Source organism: Bos mutus, chromosome 10 (genome assembly GCF_027580195.1).
Source record: "Bos mutus isolate GX-2022 chromosome 10, NWIPB_WYAK_1.1, whole genome shotgun sequence".
Lineage (NCBI taxonomy): Eukaryota > Metazoa > Chordata > Mammalia > Artiodactyla > Bovidae > Bos > Bos mutus.
Window position 1 is genome coordinate 38,555,510 of NC_091626.1, and position 15,368 is coordinate 38,570,877.

General features: G+C 43.2%; 1 protein-coding gene across 1 annotated transcript in view; it reads left to right on the forward strand.

Moving 5' to 3' along the window:
• Positions 1 to 1,127: 1,127 nt before the first annotated feature.
• SLC35F4 (solute carrier family 35 member F4) overlaps positions 1,128 to 15,368 on the forward strand; it is a 287,476-nt gene continuing 273,235 nt past the window's right edge. Inside the window, exon 1 of the mRNA XM_070378514.1 lies at positions 1,128 to 1,230. Within this exon, the coding sequence (XP_070234615.1) occupies positions 1,128 to 1,230 (103 nt within the window). The remainder of the gene's footprint in view (positions 1,231 to 15,368) is intronic.

Below are 15,368 nucleotides of genomic sequence, written 5' to 3' on the forward strand. Positions count from 1 at the left end.
TCAGGATTATTTTTTAGGAGGCTGTGATTGCCAGATATGAATAGAAGAATCATCTTACTGCTCAGGAACTCTAACCTGGTGGCTCTCTAGCCAAAGAAGAAAAGTCACACCTGAGGGGAGGGGTTCATTCTGAACACACAGCTTCAAGGACGTTCTACATCCTAGTGGAAGGTCTCTGGATTGTAGCTAAAACTTTCACCCGCCCAGAGATATTTACGGTTTGAAGGGCTTACCCCTGATGTTTTGACAATAAGAAGAAAATCATTTTTCCTCGGGGCATTTGGAATGGGCAAAATAAACATGCAGTGCACAGCTGCGGCTTCCAAGCCTTTGATGATTTCCCTAGGAGGCTGGAGGGTCCGGCCGGGTACCGACTGTTAGACTTGGAAGCTTGAGCTCTTACAGTCTTTGTGTCCACGATACCTGAATAATCACTCCAAGCATCACCTGCTGGGGCCTCATTTTTTTTTTTTTATTTCTTAAGGAAAAAGCCTTTCCGTCGTCTAGGCAAGCGGAGGAAACTGATTAACTCCCGGGAAGCTTGCAGATCAGCAGACCCCTGGTGGTGCAGACGCCTAGCTCAGGCGAAGCCCCGGGGGCATCCCCAAGGTGTCATCTCCCCGAGCAACAGTGCACACCTCTCACATTAACAGCCCTTGGTTCCGCTCGGGTCTCTCTCACCCCCGGCCCTCCTCCCTGAGCCCTTGCCACCATCTCACCTTCTCTCCTCCCACGCCCTGGACCAAGCATCCCTTCTGTCAGGTGGGGTTGGGGGATGTTTACTTTTCCCGGAAGGGGGCAAAAGGGTTAACGATGAGAGTCCGCGCAGGTGGGGCCGCCCCCGGCCGCGGTGGGCGTCGGAGGTGAGGGGGCGCTGTTCAGGCGGGAGAGCCGCCAGGCTGACGGAGAGGCCGGCCTGAGTGGGGGCCGCTTCGCCGCCGCCGCCGCCGCCGCCGCTGCTGTGATGCGAAGCCGGTGCTGCGCCGGGCGGTGGAGTCAGAGCCCGGGCGCGGGAGCACGAGCTGCAACATCAGCACCGGCGGCGGCGGCGACACCTGCACCAGCTCTCGGGCCCCGCGCTGAGCTCTCCGCCCCGCCGCGCCCGGGGCCGCCGCCCCGTACTCTCTATGGATGTCAAGGCGGCCCCCAACGGGGTGGCCACCATCGAGGACCGCATCCTGCGGATCACCGGCTACTATGGCTATTACCCGGGTTACTCCAGTCAGAAAAGTAAGACGCCGCGGGCTCTGCCTGGCTCCAGACGCCGGAGGGGGTAGGATGCGGGAGGGCGCGCCGTCCGGACACCTGCAGCCCTGCCGGCGTGGCTACCGCGGATCTCCTGGCGGTGGGGCCACCCTGGCTGAAAGTATGTCCGCTGTCCTCGGTGCTGAACCGTGAGCGAGAACGGTGTCCGGACTGTTGGCGCCTAGGAGTTTGGAAATAGTGGCAGCCTTGGGGGCAGAAGCGCAGAGGCAACCCTGTGAGCGCTCCTGACAGCCGTCTGCCGGCTCAGCCCCGGTGTACTTACGGCTGAGGAGGCTAATATGGCTGTTTACTTAGCGAAAGTCAGCCGTTGGGGCTGCACTCCCCCAAAGTCCCTACTGGGTACAGGCTGCGGGCTGGGAGCTGGGCGCTGAGGCTGGATAGGCTCGGGGGTGGGGCTGGCGGGGAAGGCCGACCCAGACGTAGGTCCCAACGCCGATGGGTCAGGCTGTTCACTCCGGGCTGTTGAAACGTTGCCAGCGCGGGAGTTACTCCTGTTAAGATGTCTTTTGGGAGGTTCTCCACCTTGGGTAGAGAAAGAACCTCTTCAGGTCTCCGAGTCCGTGATCTTGGAGCCAGAGACCCGTGAAAAGACTGGAGGCTAGGGTGGATGAGATGGGGAGGCGCGATCGGGCCCCCGGCCAGCCCCAAATGCCTGCCGCACGTCGCGGCTACCTCTGAGCCGCGGCAGACTGCTCCATGGATTCTGGCTTTCTTCCGGCTAAGCGAGGTCCTGTGGTGCGGATTCACGTTTCTGGAGCAGTTTTGCCGGGAGGACGCTGAGGTGCGCTCTCTACTCTGTCCCTCTCCCCCAACACACAAACCCACTGGCTGTATTTGCTGGGATTAGTTCTGCCAGTGACCCAAGTGAACCTCGTTTTTTTTCTCTGAATTGAGCGAGTAGCTGCGGCTTAATTCCCATGTAGGTGGGATTTCACTTTTTTATCAACGCATTTCTGTCGCAATAGATGGAGCATAATTGATGTTTTTGCTGTTATTTTTAACCAGAAGCCTTGGAAGCTCCTAGATGCATTTCTGATTGGTATATTTCTGAGACACTTGAGGTACAATCAGCGTTACAGTTTCTCTGAAGGGAGTAAACCCTAACACATAGAGGGAAAATCAACTTTTTTTCCGGTAACTCCCCCGGCCCAACCCCCCTCACTATGCTCTATCTCTGTTGAGCTTTCCTGCATGGGCTGTCCTTACACAGATATTTTCTAGTTTAATATTTCATTTGGCTTCAGGAAAGGCCTATCTGATTTGTATGGTCTCTGTCTAGCTGTTTTTAGCATTAGGGGCTTACATTATTCATTTTCCATACAAAAGTAATTATATAGTGTTAGAATTTTCTAGAAGGAAAATAACATGCTATGAAATGCAGTTTGAAGTCTTTGTACTATAGACTCAGAACTTTTTTTTTCCTATTGGCAAAGGCTTTCTTTTTTAACCCTAGAAACTTAAGCAAAAGCACTAGTATACCACGTGGAGATTACTTAGATTTCACCTTTGAATATTTTAATTAGGAACCATGGGATTTTGGTTGCCTAGAGAATGTAGAAGCTGTCTGTGAGATTACAAGACTCAGGGTAGTATATTATTATGGCTTTTATAACAATGTAACTGTGGTTAATAAAGAACAAACTAAAAAGAATACTGGAAAAGTGATATTTTAAACAGAGGCATGTTCGTATTATCTTTTTGTACTTGCTGAAATAGCTACACGTTTCATTTGCCATACAAGAACTGGACAAAAAGAGAGAAGAGCATTGGTTAAGACAGTAACTGAGGCTAAAGGGGATAAAAATGCATTTGGTATGGTTATTTGTGATGGGCTAACTTCAGGCCAGTGTTCAAAGAGTGAAGACAGATAATCTCACAAGGACAGAGAATTATATGATTGTCAAATAACTTTCAGAATGTTTAAGCTTTCAGAGGTAGAAGGAGATTGCCATTTTGCAGGGTGAAAGGCTAGGGAAAGAGAGCTGGAAGAGGGCCAGGCAGCTGAGCACCATGAAATAAATAATCGTGCCCTTAATGCAGGCTTCAACTAGTAAACAAACACATTGAGGCAAACCAGTACAAGATGGTCAGTTGATTTAGCTGTTACCAGGAATGAGCAATAACTTGGGGGAAGTCTGGAAAGATATAGTTAAGAAAAAGCCTGTGGTGAGGAATATGTAATATGTGAAGGCAACGTGACTTTCCCATTTTTTGATGATCATGTCTAAGGCCTTAAGGATGGGATGATCTCTTAATATTAGTGACATTTACTTTTCTAGAGGTAGGTAGAAACTCATCTCTGACGATATGCATGAATGATCAACCTCATGGTAATGCATCCTCCTGCCATCCCTGTCAACCAGGAAGATGAGAAACTTGTTGTTGTTGTTGTTCAGTCACTAAGTCGTGTCCTCCTCTTTGTGACCACATGGACTATAGCACGCCAGACTTCCCTGTCCTTCATTATCTCTCAGAGTTTGCTCAAACTCATGTCCATTGAGTTGATGATACCATCCAACCATCTCATCCTCTGTCGTCCCCTTCTCCTCCTGCCTTCAATCTTTCTCAGCATCAGGGTCTTTTCCAATGAGTCAGTTCTTTGAATCAGATGGCCAAACTATTGCAGTTTCAGCTTCAGTATCAGTCCTTCCAATGAATATTCATGGTTGATTTCCTTTAAGATTGACTGGTTTGATCTCCTTGCAGTCCAAGGGACTCTCAGTTTTCTCCAGTACCACAGTTAAAAAGCATTAATTCTTTGGTGCTCAGCCTTCTTTATGGTCCAACTCTCACATCCATACATGACTACTGGAAAAACCATAGGTTTGACTATACAGACCTTTGTTGGCAAAGTAATGTCTCTGCTTTTTAATGCACTGTGTAGGTTTGTTATAACTTTTCTTCCAAGGACCAAGCATATTTTAATTTCATGTCTGCCGTCACTATCCACAGTAATTTTTGAGCCCAGGAAAATAAAATCTATCATTGCTTCCACTTTTTCCCTTTCTATTTGCCATGAAATGATGGGACTGGATAACATGATCTTTGTTTTTTTAATGTTGAGTTTTAAGCCAGCTTTTTCACTCTCATCGTTCACCTTCATCAAGAGGCTCTTTAGTTCTTCTTTGCTTTCAGCCATTAGAGTGGTATCATCTGCATATAAGAGATTATTGATATTTCTCCCAGCAATATCATTTTTATTTCAGCTTGATAACCTGGTTCAGAACACATTCTAGTAGTCAGGCTGATACAAAAAAGAAAGAAATATATGTGTACATAATTATGTATTTAAAAGATACATATAATATGCATAAGATATATATAAATATTATATATAAAAGTATACATGTATTGTATATAAAAGATATATATAATCATCTCTGTATCTATAAATTTAGATGGTTAGGTGGGTACATAGGTGATTAAAGCATTTGTCTAACCTCAAGTTATGGTCTGGTAAGGAAAATAGATTCACTCATTCAACAGGTGCTAATTGAGTACCTTCTATGTGCCAGGAATACACCTGTGAACAGAACAGACAAAGGTATTTGTCTTTTTAAAGCTTAAGTTCTAGTGGGAAGAGACAGACAATAATAAACAAACATATACATACATAAATAAAGCTGTATATTGCAAGGTGATAGCTGCTTTAACAAAAAAGTATCAGAAGAGTTAAAAGAATAAAGGATTGTGGAAGTTTTAAATAGACTGGGCAGGTGAGACCTCACTGAGAAGGTCACCTTTGGGAAAAGACCTGAAATATGTGAAGGAGTTTGCTGTGTAGACATTGGGAGGAATCTCTTACAGGCAAAAGGAACAGCCTGTGCAAAGCTCTGAGGCAGAGCATGCTGAGCCTGCTAGAGAAAGAGTGAGGAGGTCTCCTGTGTGGCTGGAGTTGGGTGAAGAATTGGGCAAGTAGTTGGAGACGAGGTCACTGTGGATACAAGGACTCACAGAAAGTAGCATTTTACAGGTCATTTTAAGTCCTTTGGCTTATACTCTGAATGAAATTGGGAGCCTTTGTAGGGTGTTTTTTGTTTTTGTTTTTGGTGTTGTTGTTAAATTTAAATTTATTTATTTTAATTAGAGGCTAATTACTTTACAATATTGTATTGGTTTTGCCATACATCAACATGAATCCGCCACGGGTGTACACGTGTTCCCAATCCTGAACCCCCCTCCCACCTCTCTCCCCATACCATCCCTCTGGGTCATCCCAGTGCACCAGCCCCAAGCATCCTGTATCCTGCATCAAACCTGGACTGGTGATTCATTTCTTATATGATATTATACATGTTTCAATGCCAGTCTCCCAAATCATCCCCTCCATCCCTCTCCCACAGAGTCCAAAAGACTTCTATATATCTGTGTCTCTTTTGCTGTCTCACATATAGTGTTATTGTTACCATCTTCCTAAATTCCATATATATGCATTAGTATACTGTATTGGTGTTTTTCTTTCTGGCTTACTTCACTCTGTATAATCGGCTCCAGTTTCATCCACCTCATTAGAACTGATTTAAATGTATTCTTTTTAATGGCTGAGTAATACTCCATTGTATATATGTACCACAACTTTCTTATCCATTCATCTGCTGATGGACATCTAGGTTGCTTCCATGTCCTGGCTATTGTAAACAGTGCTGCGATGAACATTGGGGTACACATGTCTCATTCAATTCTGGTTTCCTCAGTGTGTATGCCCAGCAGTGGGATTGCTGGGTCGTATGGGAGTTCTATTTCCAGTTTTTTAAGGAGTCTCCACACTGTTTTCCATAGTGGCTGTACTAGTTTGCATTCCCACCAACAGTGTAAGAGGGTTCTTTGTAGGGTTTTAATGGTTTTAACAGAGGAGGGATGAGACTTGACTTACATCTCAAAAGGATCAAGTTGACTGCTCTACTGGGGAAGAGGTGGAAGCAAAGAGGCTAGTTGGTATATATCACTGTAATAACCAAGGTGGGAGATGATAGTGGCTTGAACAAGAGGGTTAGCAGTAGCAGTGGTGAGAGGTGATCAGATTCTCTTTATATTTGAAGTTAGATTGTCTATATTTAAATTCTCTATTTGAATAGGGTTTCCTGATGGTTGGATATGGTATCTACAAGAAAGAAAGGAATAAAAATTGATTCCATCTTTTCTGGTTTGACCAAGTTTGAGTTGCCAATGGCTGAAGTGTGGCAAGCTTCAAGGTAGAGAAGTTTATGGGTTCAAGGGATAAGGATAACATTTTGGAAAGGAAATGTAATTGGAGATGTAAAATAATCCTGGAGTTCAGAGGAGATGTCTACTAGAGATGTAAATTAGAGATTTTCCAGTATTTGGGTGTTATTCATAGTCTAACACTAAAGGGATCTTCAAGAAGTCAATGTATATAGAGAAGAGAAGAGGAGCAAGGACTGAACTCTGGGGCACTGAGACATTAAGAGGGTGAGGAGAAGAGCATGTGATACCCTGGAAGGCAGAGAAGAGTCTCAGAGGGAAGAGATTAGCTGAATCCAGTGCTGCTGAAAGGCCAAGTAAAATGAAAACTGACCATGAATTTGGTGACTGGGCATCGTTAGCTACCTTGACGGGAACAAATAAGAAAGCCTAAGATGGATTCGAATGTGCTAAAGCAAGAATTGGGCTTCCCTGGTGGCTCAGCAGTAAAGAATCTGCCTGCCAATGCAGAAGATGAGAGTTTGATCCCTGGGTTGGGAAGATCCCCTGGAGGAGGGCATGGCAACTCACTCCAGTATACTTTCTGGAAAATCACATGGACAGAGGAGCCTGGGGGACTACAGTCCATAGGGTCACAAAAAAGTTGGGCCCGACTGAACAACAGCAAACAAGAATCGGAGGAATTGGAAAAGTGAGTGTAGACAATTCTTCAGTAATTTTTGGAGGAAGCAGGAGCAGGGGAGCAGAGGAAATGGGAGTTGCGGTGGGGTTAAAAAGTTTCTTTTTATTTTAAAGATGGCTAGCAGTAGCAGCGTGTTTGCAAGCCCCTGAGAATGACTCAATAGAGAAAGAAAAATCTGTGATATTGGAGAGATAGGGTATACCAAATCTAGTGCACAAAGGAAGGAATATTGCTTTAGACAGGAACATGGATATAGGGCAAGGGTATGGATAAAGGGTCTGGAAGGTGGATAACTGAGATGGTGGGGGTCTGCTGAGGTTCTCTTCTGATTGCTTTCATTTTCTCCAAATAGAAAGCAAGGTCATCAACTGAGAGTGAGGATAGAGGAGGAGGTGGTGGATGTTGGAGGAGAGAGAATGTATAAATAGTTTGAGAGGGAGAGTGAACAGTCTCAGGAAGTACAGTAAGGTTGTCTGGCTGCTTTAAAGGGCACATTTAGTTTCTGGTCACATATTTAAAGTGAGATCAGTCAGTAGATTGTTATGATCATTGACACAGTGGAGGCATGGAGCAAGTGAAGAGAAGGATTTAACAGGAGTTGCAGATTATCCAGTGGGTGTAATAAAATAATAGTAGCAAGGGAGTCATGAATGTATACAAGAAAGGAATTATAATGAATGGCGGTAGCGTTTAAAGCTGGGGAGTACAGAAGAGAGAAAATTGAGATGACTAGGGAGAGTGGAAAGTTGGTAGGATCAATGGATTGGAAATCTCAGTGGGATCAAAGGCTAGTGGATGTTTTCTGGGAGAAAAGAGGTGGTAATCAGAGAGGGTTGTATGGCTGTAAGAAGTTATTCTTTCCACAAGTCAAGTCAAAGGATAAATTCATTTATATTTTACTGTATTCTATTATCGATATCTTTGAGCTGAGTCTTCTTTATGTATTGGTATAAGGAGGCAGTGTGTTGATGTGCAGTGAAGTAAACTCTAGGGGGTTGGAAATTTATTCTTGTTAAACTTGCCAGTAACTAAGCCTGAGACCTGGGCATCTCTTTGTGGCCAACAGTTTCCTTTCTTGAAAAAAAAAAAAAAATGGGGGAGGGGGTAGAAGTCACTGTCTTTTTTAAAAGAAACTTTTTATTTTATATTGGAATATAGCTGGAATATAGTTAATTGTCATAACAATTAACAACGTTGTGACAGTTTCAGGTGGATAATAAAGGCACTCAGCCATAGACATACATGTATCTGTTCTCCCTGAAACTCCCCTCCCATCCAGGCTGCCACATAACATTGAGCAGAGTTCCCTGTGCTATACAGTAGGTCCTTGTTGGTCATCCATCTTAAATATAGCAGTGTGTACATGACCATTCCAAACTCCATAACTATCCCTTGACCCCATCCTTCCTCCCTGATAACCATAAGTTTGTTTGCTAACTCTGTGACTCTGTTTCTGTTTTATAAATAAGTTCATTTGTGTTTTTTTGAAGATTCTGCATATAAGGGATATCCTATGGTGTTTCTCCTTTTCTGTCTGAGAAGTTACTGTCTTAGAACAGCCATGCGGTAGGTTGGCTTTGACAGCTTTCAGAAAAGCCCCAACTTCCATGAAGGAATCTATCTCAGTAAACTCTTTTTGTTGATTTTGCCTCTCCACACTCCACTTTCCATCTCAGATGGTGGCCAATGGCCTCTCTCTGCCTTTTGTACTCGTCAGCTTTCTGTTATTTCCTATCAGTAGCTAAAAATTTATAGTAAAACTTCTTGTCCTTGCTCTGATGCCAGCCCTGACTACCCTGTTTCCAAAAAGAACTCTACTAACTTCTGGCTCTTCTGGCTCTCTGAATTCTCCAACTTGTGCTATGACTTAGCATTTCCCAAGGTGCCAGCCTCAGCTCTGTCCTTTCACTTTACCTTCACTGAGCAAGCTTATTCAATTTCATGGCTTCACTATCTTCTATATGTCTCTATTTCTAGGTCCACTTTTTCTGAGCCTAGGTTCATATTTCAACTTTCTACTAGAATTCTTACCTGAATGTCCTCCAGGCATGTCACACATAAAACTAAATTCATCATTCTGTCCTTAAAATGTGCCTTTTGCTTATTATGCTTTTTAAGCTTCCAATATCTGTATCTAACCAAGTGCCCAGAAACCTGGAGTTATACTTAAACTCTGCCCTTCCCCCTTTCCTTATATTCAGTTAACAAATTCTATCTGCTGCTGCTGCTGCTAAGTCACTTCAGTCGTGTCTGACTCTGTGCAACCCCATAGACAGCAGCCCACCAGGCTCCCCCGTCCCTGGGATTCTCCAGGCAAGAACACTGGAGTGAGTTGCCATTTCCTTCTCTAATGCATGAAAGTGAAAAGTGAAAGTGAAGTCACTCAGTCGTGTCTGACCCTCAGCGACCCCATGGACTGCAGCCTTCCAGGCTCCTCCGTCCATGGGATTTTCCAGGCAAGAGTACTGGAGTGGGGTGCCATTGCCTTCTCTGCAAGTTCTATCTATTTTACCCCAAATACGTGTTTCCATCCCTATTATCACCTGCCTTAGTTCTCCCTGTCATATCTTTCACCCGGTCTCAAATCTTTTTAATCTAGTATGCACACCTTAACAACACTGAATTCTGTAAAACTGCAAATCTTCCTCTCACGTCCCTGATCAAATGCCTGAAATAAACCTGCATTTTCTGTAGGATAGTGTCCAAATTCCTTAGCATGCCACAGTCTGAGGCCAGCTTACACTGTTCTATTTTAGCACACATTTCGCCCTCTAATTGCCAAAGTAATGCAGGCTTAATGCAGAAAATCTGGAAGGCAGAGAGACAAAGAGAGATTAAAACAAAATTACTCATAATTCCACCACCCAGAGGTGATTAGTGCTAACATTTTGGCTAACACTATCCTTTCCGTCTCTTTTATATCCATAGACACATGCAAATGCTATTTATTTTGTACTGAGCATTTCTGTCACTGGTCTATAGATTTTAATAACTGAAATTTAATGTATGCATAGTCTTCAATATATTTAAACACCTTAATCTACTTACATTGTTGAATTTTTTTGTCCAATTTTTCTTTTTAATTTCATATCTCACTTGTCCTCCACAAACCTGTTAATAGTCTCATCAAGCAGCTTATTGTTTTAATAACATTCTTGTCCCCATGTTCTTCTGGTCCTCAGTGCCTTTTTATACTATGGCCTGAACGGCTTCCTCTTCTCATGTCTCCTTCTTCACTCCCTGAAAAGCTCGTATTTATCTTTCGAGGCTGAGTTTAAAAGCTCCGTCCTCTGTGAAGCTCCCTGATTGCCCCAGGCTGGGTTGATCCTCCTCTGGGCTCCTGTAATACTGTGTACTCACCTCTGCTCCAGTGTTTAGCACGGTATTTTGGGCTGTTTACTTTTCATAAGACTGTCTCACCACAGAGCTTGGGGAAGGCAGGGACTTATCTTTATTTATTTTTATCTCAGACAACATGAAAGTGTACTAGAGTACATTCTGGGTGCTCAATAAAGTTTATTGTAGTAATGAATGAATGATTATAGTTTCTGTTGAAGAAACTGGAGAGTTAATTCTTTTCACATAGAAAAAGAAAGAGTACATGATGGTAGTGATTGGAGGGAAAGAAAAAACTCACCAGCTATGAGTGAATCAAACAGATGTGCCTACTCAGAGAGTGAGTACACCAAACGGTATTTTGTATCACTAAACCTTGTGTCCTTATTGCCTTTATAACATTCTCTGTAATTGAATGGGTAGAAGGCAATCTTTAAAATACAAAATAGTATAAAGTTATTACAACTATAAGAAATAAAATGTGGTCCACCCCCCTTGTGAAGTGATTACTGTTAGTCTTCAGGTTTGAGGTTTTAATGACTGTTCTCTTCTACTTGTTAGACTTTTAAACTTGCATAAGTAACTTCTCAGATCAACAGCTTGCTCCTGTAAAATGGAAATAATAATAATTGCTTCATAGGTCATTGGGAAGGTTATGTAAGATAACATATATAAAAGGCTGGCACAATGCCTAGTTCAGCATAAGGAAGCTGTTATGATCATGGATGAAACCAGTAGAATCAACTTGATGATTTCAAAAAGGCTTGCTCACTTTTTTCTTGTAAATAAATGGTTCACCACTCACATTTTCCTCCTATCCAATGTTGTAGTTTGAATTGTTAATGAAAATTGTGTTACAGCAATGTTAAAGATAATTTACAAATTATCCAGGTTTGCAACGTGTTTTATTTTTGGAGATTGCCTTCTGCTTATTTACCTGGATCACCCCTAGGAATAGTTTAAAGTGGGTTGGAACCTTTTGTGATGAGGTTATTCCCAAGGGGCCAATCCAAAATAGACGAGAAAAATCTAGGGCTTACAGGTGACAGGATGGGTCTACATGTCTGGAGATGCAGATCCTCAAACATCAAAGTAGAGAGGAGTGTAGGAATTGGGGATGGGAAGTGGAAGAGTGGTGGGGGAGAGTGGGGGAGAGGAAGGATGAAATCTCAGCTAAAGATGAGTAGCATGGGATAAGGTGGGATTATATAGGATTGGGCTGGCAGATAGGTGGAGAAGAATGAAAATGTGTAGTGTTAGTCACTCAGTTGTGTCCGACTCTTTGGACCCCATCAGGCTTCTCGGTCCATGGGATTCTCCAGGCAAGAATACTGGAGTTGGTTGCCATTCTCTTCTCCAGGGGATCTTCCCCACCCAGAGATCAAACCCCAGTGTCCTGCATTGTAGGAAGATGCTTTCCCATCTGTGCCACCAAGAAGGCCTGGAGAAAAGAAGCCTAAGGATTACTGGGGACTAGTCTGTTGGAAATTTCACTGTTGCTTTTACATGTGGAGTCTTAAAGGGACATTGCTTTTTGGTCTATTTATATAGTGGTGAACATTACAGATAGAGTCTTTCAAGTTCTACTTTTAAAAAGACACCATTATGTTGTAAACACAGTTACATAGTCTTTGAAGATACAATTCTTAAAGTTACTACTTAAAGACACAGAAGAATATAGAGAAAAAGGAAAATAATCCTGTTACCCTAACATGACTACTATTACTTTGGTTAATTTTCTTCCAATCTGCAAAATGCATATAGGGCTTCACTTCTTGATTTATTGACAAATTTAAACTATAGTATAGTCATAATTCTGATATATACAGTTTTGTGCCCTGCTTCTTTCCTACTTGACATTTTAGGATTTTCATTTCATTGCATGTGCCTGCTTGGAGAGGCTGGAATTAGATTCCCTTTCAGAGATCTTGGCTTAAAAAATTTGGGCAAGCTGATTCTCAGTTCTTTGAGACTAGATGAAATGGAGAAACTTGGAGTGTTAGAGAGGGCTTGTGTGGTTTCTCATCACAGGATTCCACTTGAACTGGCTTAGGCAAAAATGGAAGTGATTGAAATGATACTAGGAGTCTTCCATGGATTTTAAGGGCTGGGGTAAGGTGGCTTAAGGGCTTCCCTGGTGACTCAGTGGTACAGAATCTGCCTGCAGTGCAGGAGACCCGGATTTGATCCCTGGGTTGGGAAGATCTCCTGGAGGAGGGCATGGCAACCCACTCCAGTACTCTTGTCTGGAGAATTCCATGGATGGAGGAGCCTGGCAGCAGTCCACAGGGTTGCACAGAGTCGGACACGACTGAAAGCAGCAGCAGCAAGGTGGGATAAACGTCAGGTCCCCGACTGTTGCTGTAGGGAAAATAGGAAGCCCTCTCTCTCTGCCTTTCATTTCTTTCTTTCTTTCTTTCTTTTTTTTCCTGGCACGTGTTCCCCATTCTTGTCTCTTGCTGCAGGCTGGCTTTCTCTATTCCTTGTACAAATGGTTGAAAATAGCCTCTGTAAGCAGTTCCAGTGTTTATATGTCCTCTAGTCAAGAGAGAAGACAGACTGAGCAAGAATCTCTAACTTCTAAAACCAGATTCCCAGGGACAGGGACTTTTTGGCCAAATTTGTGTCAGGTGTACACTCTTGATTGTCTTGACTGTGGGCGTCCGGGACGGGGTCAATCTCTGCCATCCTGGCTGCCAGAGGCTTTCTCCTGTAATCCTACTGACTGTAGGGCAAGAAGTAGTTTCCAGAGAAAAGAAGGGTTTGTCTGGACAGTCAACTTAATAGCGTTTTGGTTCACAGAGCTTTGCACAAAGAATTTTTTCATATTAAATCATAGGCTTCAATCAAGATCCAATCTTTTCTATTTTCTAGTTTTGATAGTCCTTAGAATGTGCCTACATAATACATAGTGAGGTTATAGATAGTGTATTCCTACAAACTGAGAAAATCCAAGTGTTTGTTTAGAGTGTAAGTCACTAGGGAGTTCTGTTTAAAAGTATTCAACCAGCACTGCTGCTGCTGCTGCTGCTGCTGCTAAGTCACTTCAGTCATGTCCAACTCTGTGCGACCCCATAGACGGCAGCCCACCAGGCTCCACCATCCCTGGGATTCTCCAGGCAAGAACACTGGAGTGGGTTGCCATTTCCTTCTCCAATGCATGAAAGTGAAAAGTGAAAGTGAAGTCGCTCAGTCGTGTCCGACTCTTCAAGACCTCATGGACTGCAGCCTACCAGGCTCCTCCGTCCATGGGATTTTCCAGGCAAGAGTACTGGAGTGGGACTGCTTATTAAGTTTTATTGAAGTGCTGCTGGTTATATCACATTTGGAAGACATTTTTCTTTTTCTCAGTCAGATAGGGCAAAACATCAGTTCCTTCAGACTCAAGGTATAGTAACTGAAGATGACATTTAACATTGTATATTTTAAACAGGGAATGAAAATTACACTATTCTGCAGTCTGGGAATTTCTATATTTAGTTCTGCATTAATGCCAAGATGGCACTAGTGGAGGTCAATAATGGTTTTATGGTCCTGAAAACTGGACGTACAAGAATTCTTTATCTCTTGTGAAGCTTAGATCTTAGATTCTAAGGGTGTTAGAGTTTGCACGTTTTTGCTGCTGATGCCTTGCTCCACGTCATGCGTACGTATCTTGCATTTTTGATTCATACCCACATTTAATATAGGCATCCTAGAGGAAAGATCCAGGTCAAGTGAGCTGGGAACCATTTGGAGCACCATCTTTCCTGGAGCTATGGTGGCAGATGAAGAAATGAATTATTATTTCCCAGGGACAGGCTAGAACAAATACATTTAATATTTAGAAGCTATGAAATTTTAATTTCTCTGTAATTAAAAAAAATAGGGAGGGCCTCAAATGTAGCCTCTTGCTTTCTCCTTTCTTGTCCACATCACAGACCAGTCATTGTGATCTTTTAGAAACTTTAATTGGATCATGCCATTCCTCCAGTTAAAGTCTTCAGTGGCTTCTCATATTTCTTTGGAAAACTATAAAAGCCTAAACCGGGCCTACAGGGTCCTTATGTGGTTTGGTTCTTCCGATGGCACCACTCTTCCATGTACTCTTGATGCTTTGGTCATACTGGCACGTTCTCCAGGTCCTTTCTTCCTCCAGGCTGATGTACAAGCACATCCCTCTTCCTAGTGCGGTTACCTGGCTGGCTCCTCATCATCATTCAGGTCTTGTAATAAGTGCTACTGCCTCAGGGAGGCCTTTGCAGCTTTGCACCTTTCTCATCTCATGTAATTTTCCTTTACAGCACTTACTGCAAACTGTGGTTACAATTTATGTTGATTCTTGTGACTGTTCGGTTTCTTTCCTGCCTGCTAACTCTCTTAGCTCCACAAAGGAAGGGCTGAATCCGTTTAGGTCAGCACTAGGTACTCATCATAGAGGACCTGGATATTCCATAAATAGTTGCTGAGTGATTAATTCTTGTTAAAAAGTTGGAGCGTATTTCACTTCAGTTAAGTTCAGTTGCTCATTTGTGTCTGACTCTGCGATCACATGGACTGCAGCATGCCAGGCTTCCCTGTCTATCACCAACTCACAGAGCCTACTCCAACTCATGTCCACTGCATTGGTGATGCCATCCAACCATCTCATCCTCTGTCGTCCCCTTCTCCTCCCACCTTCAATCTTTCCCAGCATCAGAGTCTGTTCCAATGAGTCGGTTCTTCACATCAGGTGGCCAAAGTATTAGAGTTTCAGCTTCAGCATCAGTCCTTCCAATGAATATTTAGGACTGATTTCCTTTAGGATGGACTAGTTGGATCTCCTTGCAGTTCAAGGGACTCTCAAGAGTCTTTTCCAACACCACAGTTCAAAAGCATCAATTCTTCAGCATTCAGCCTTCTTTATGGTCCAACTCTCACATCCATACATGACTATTGGAAA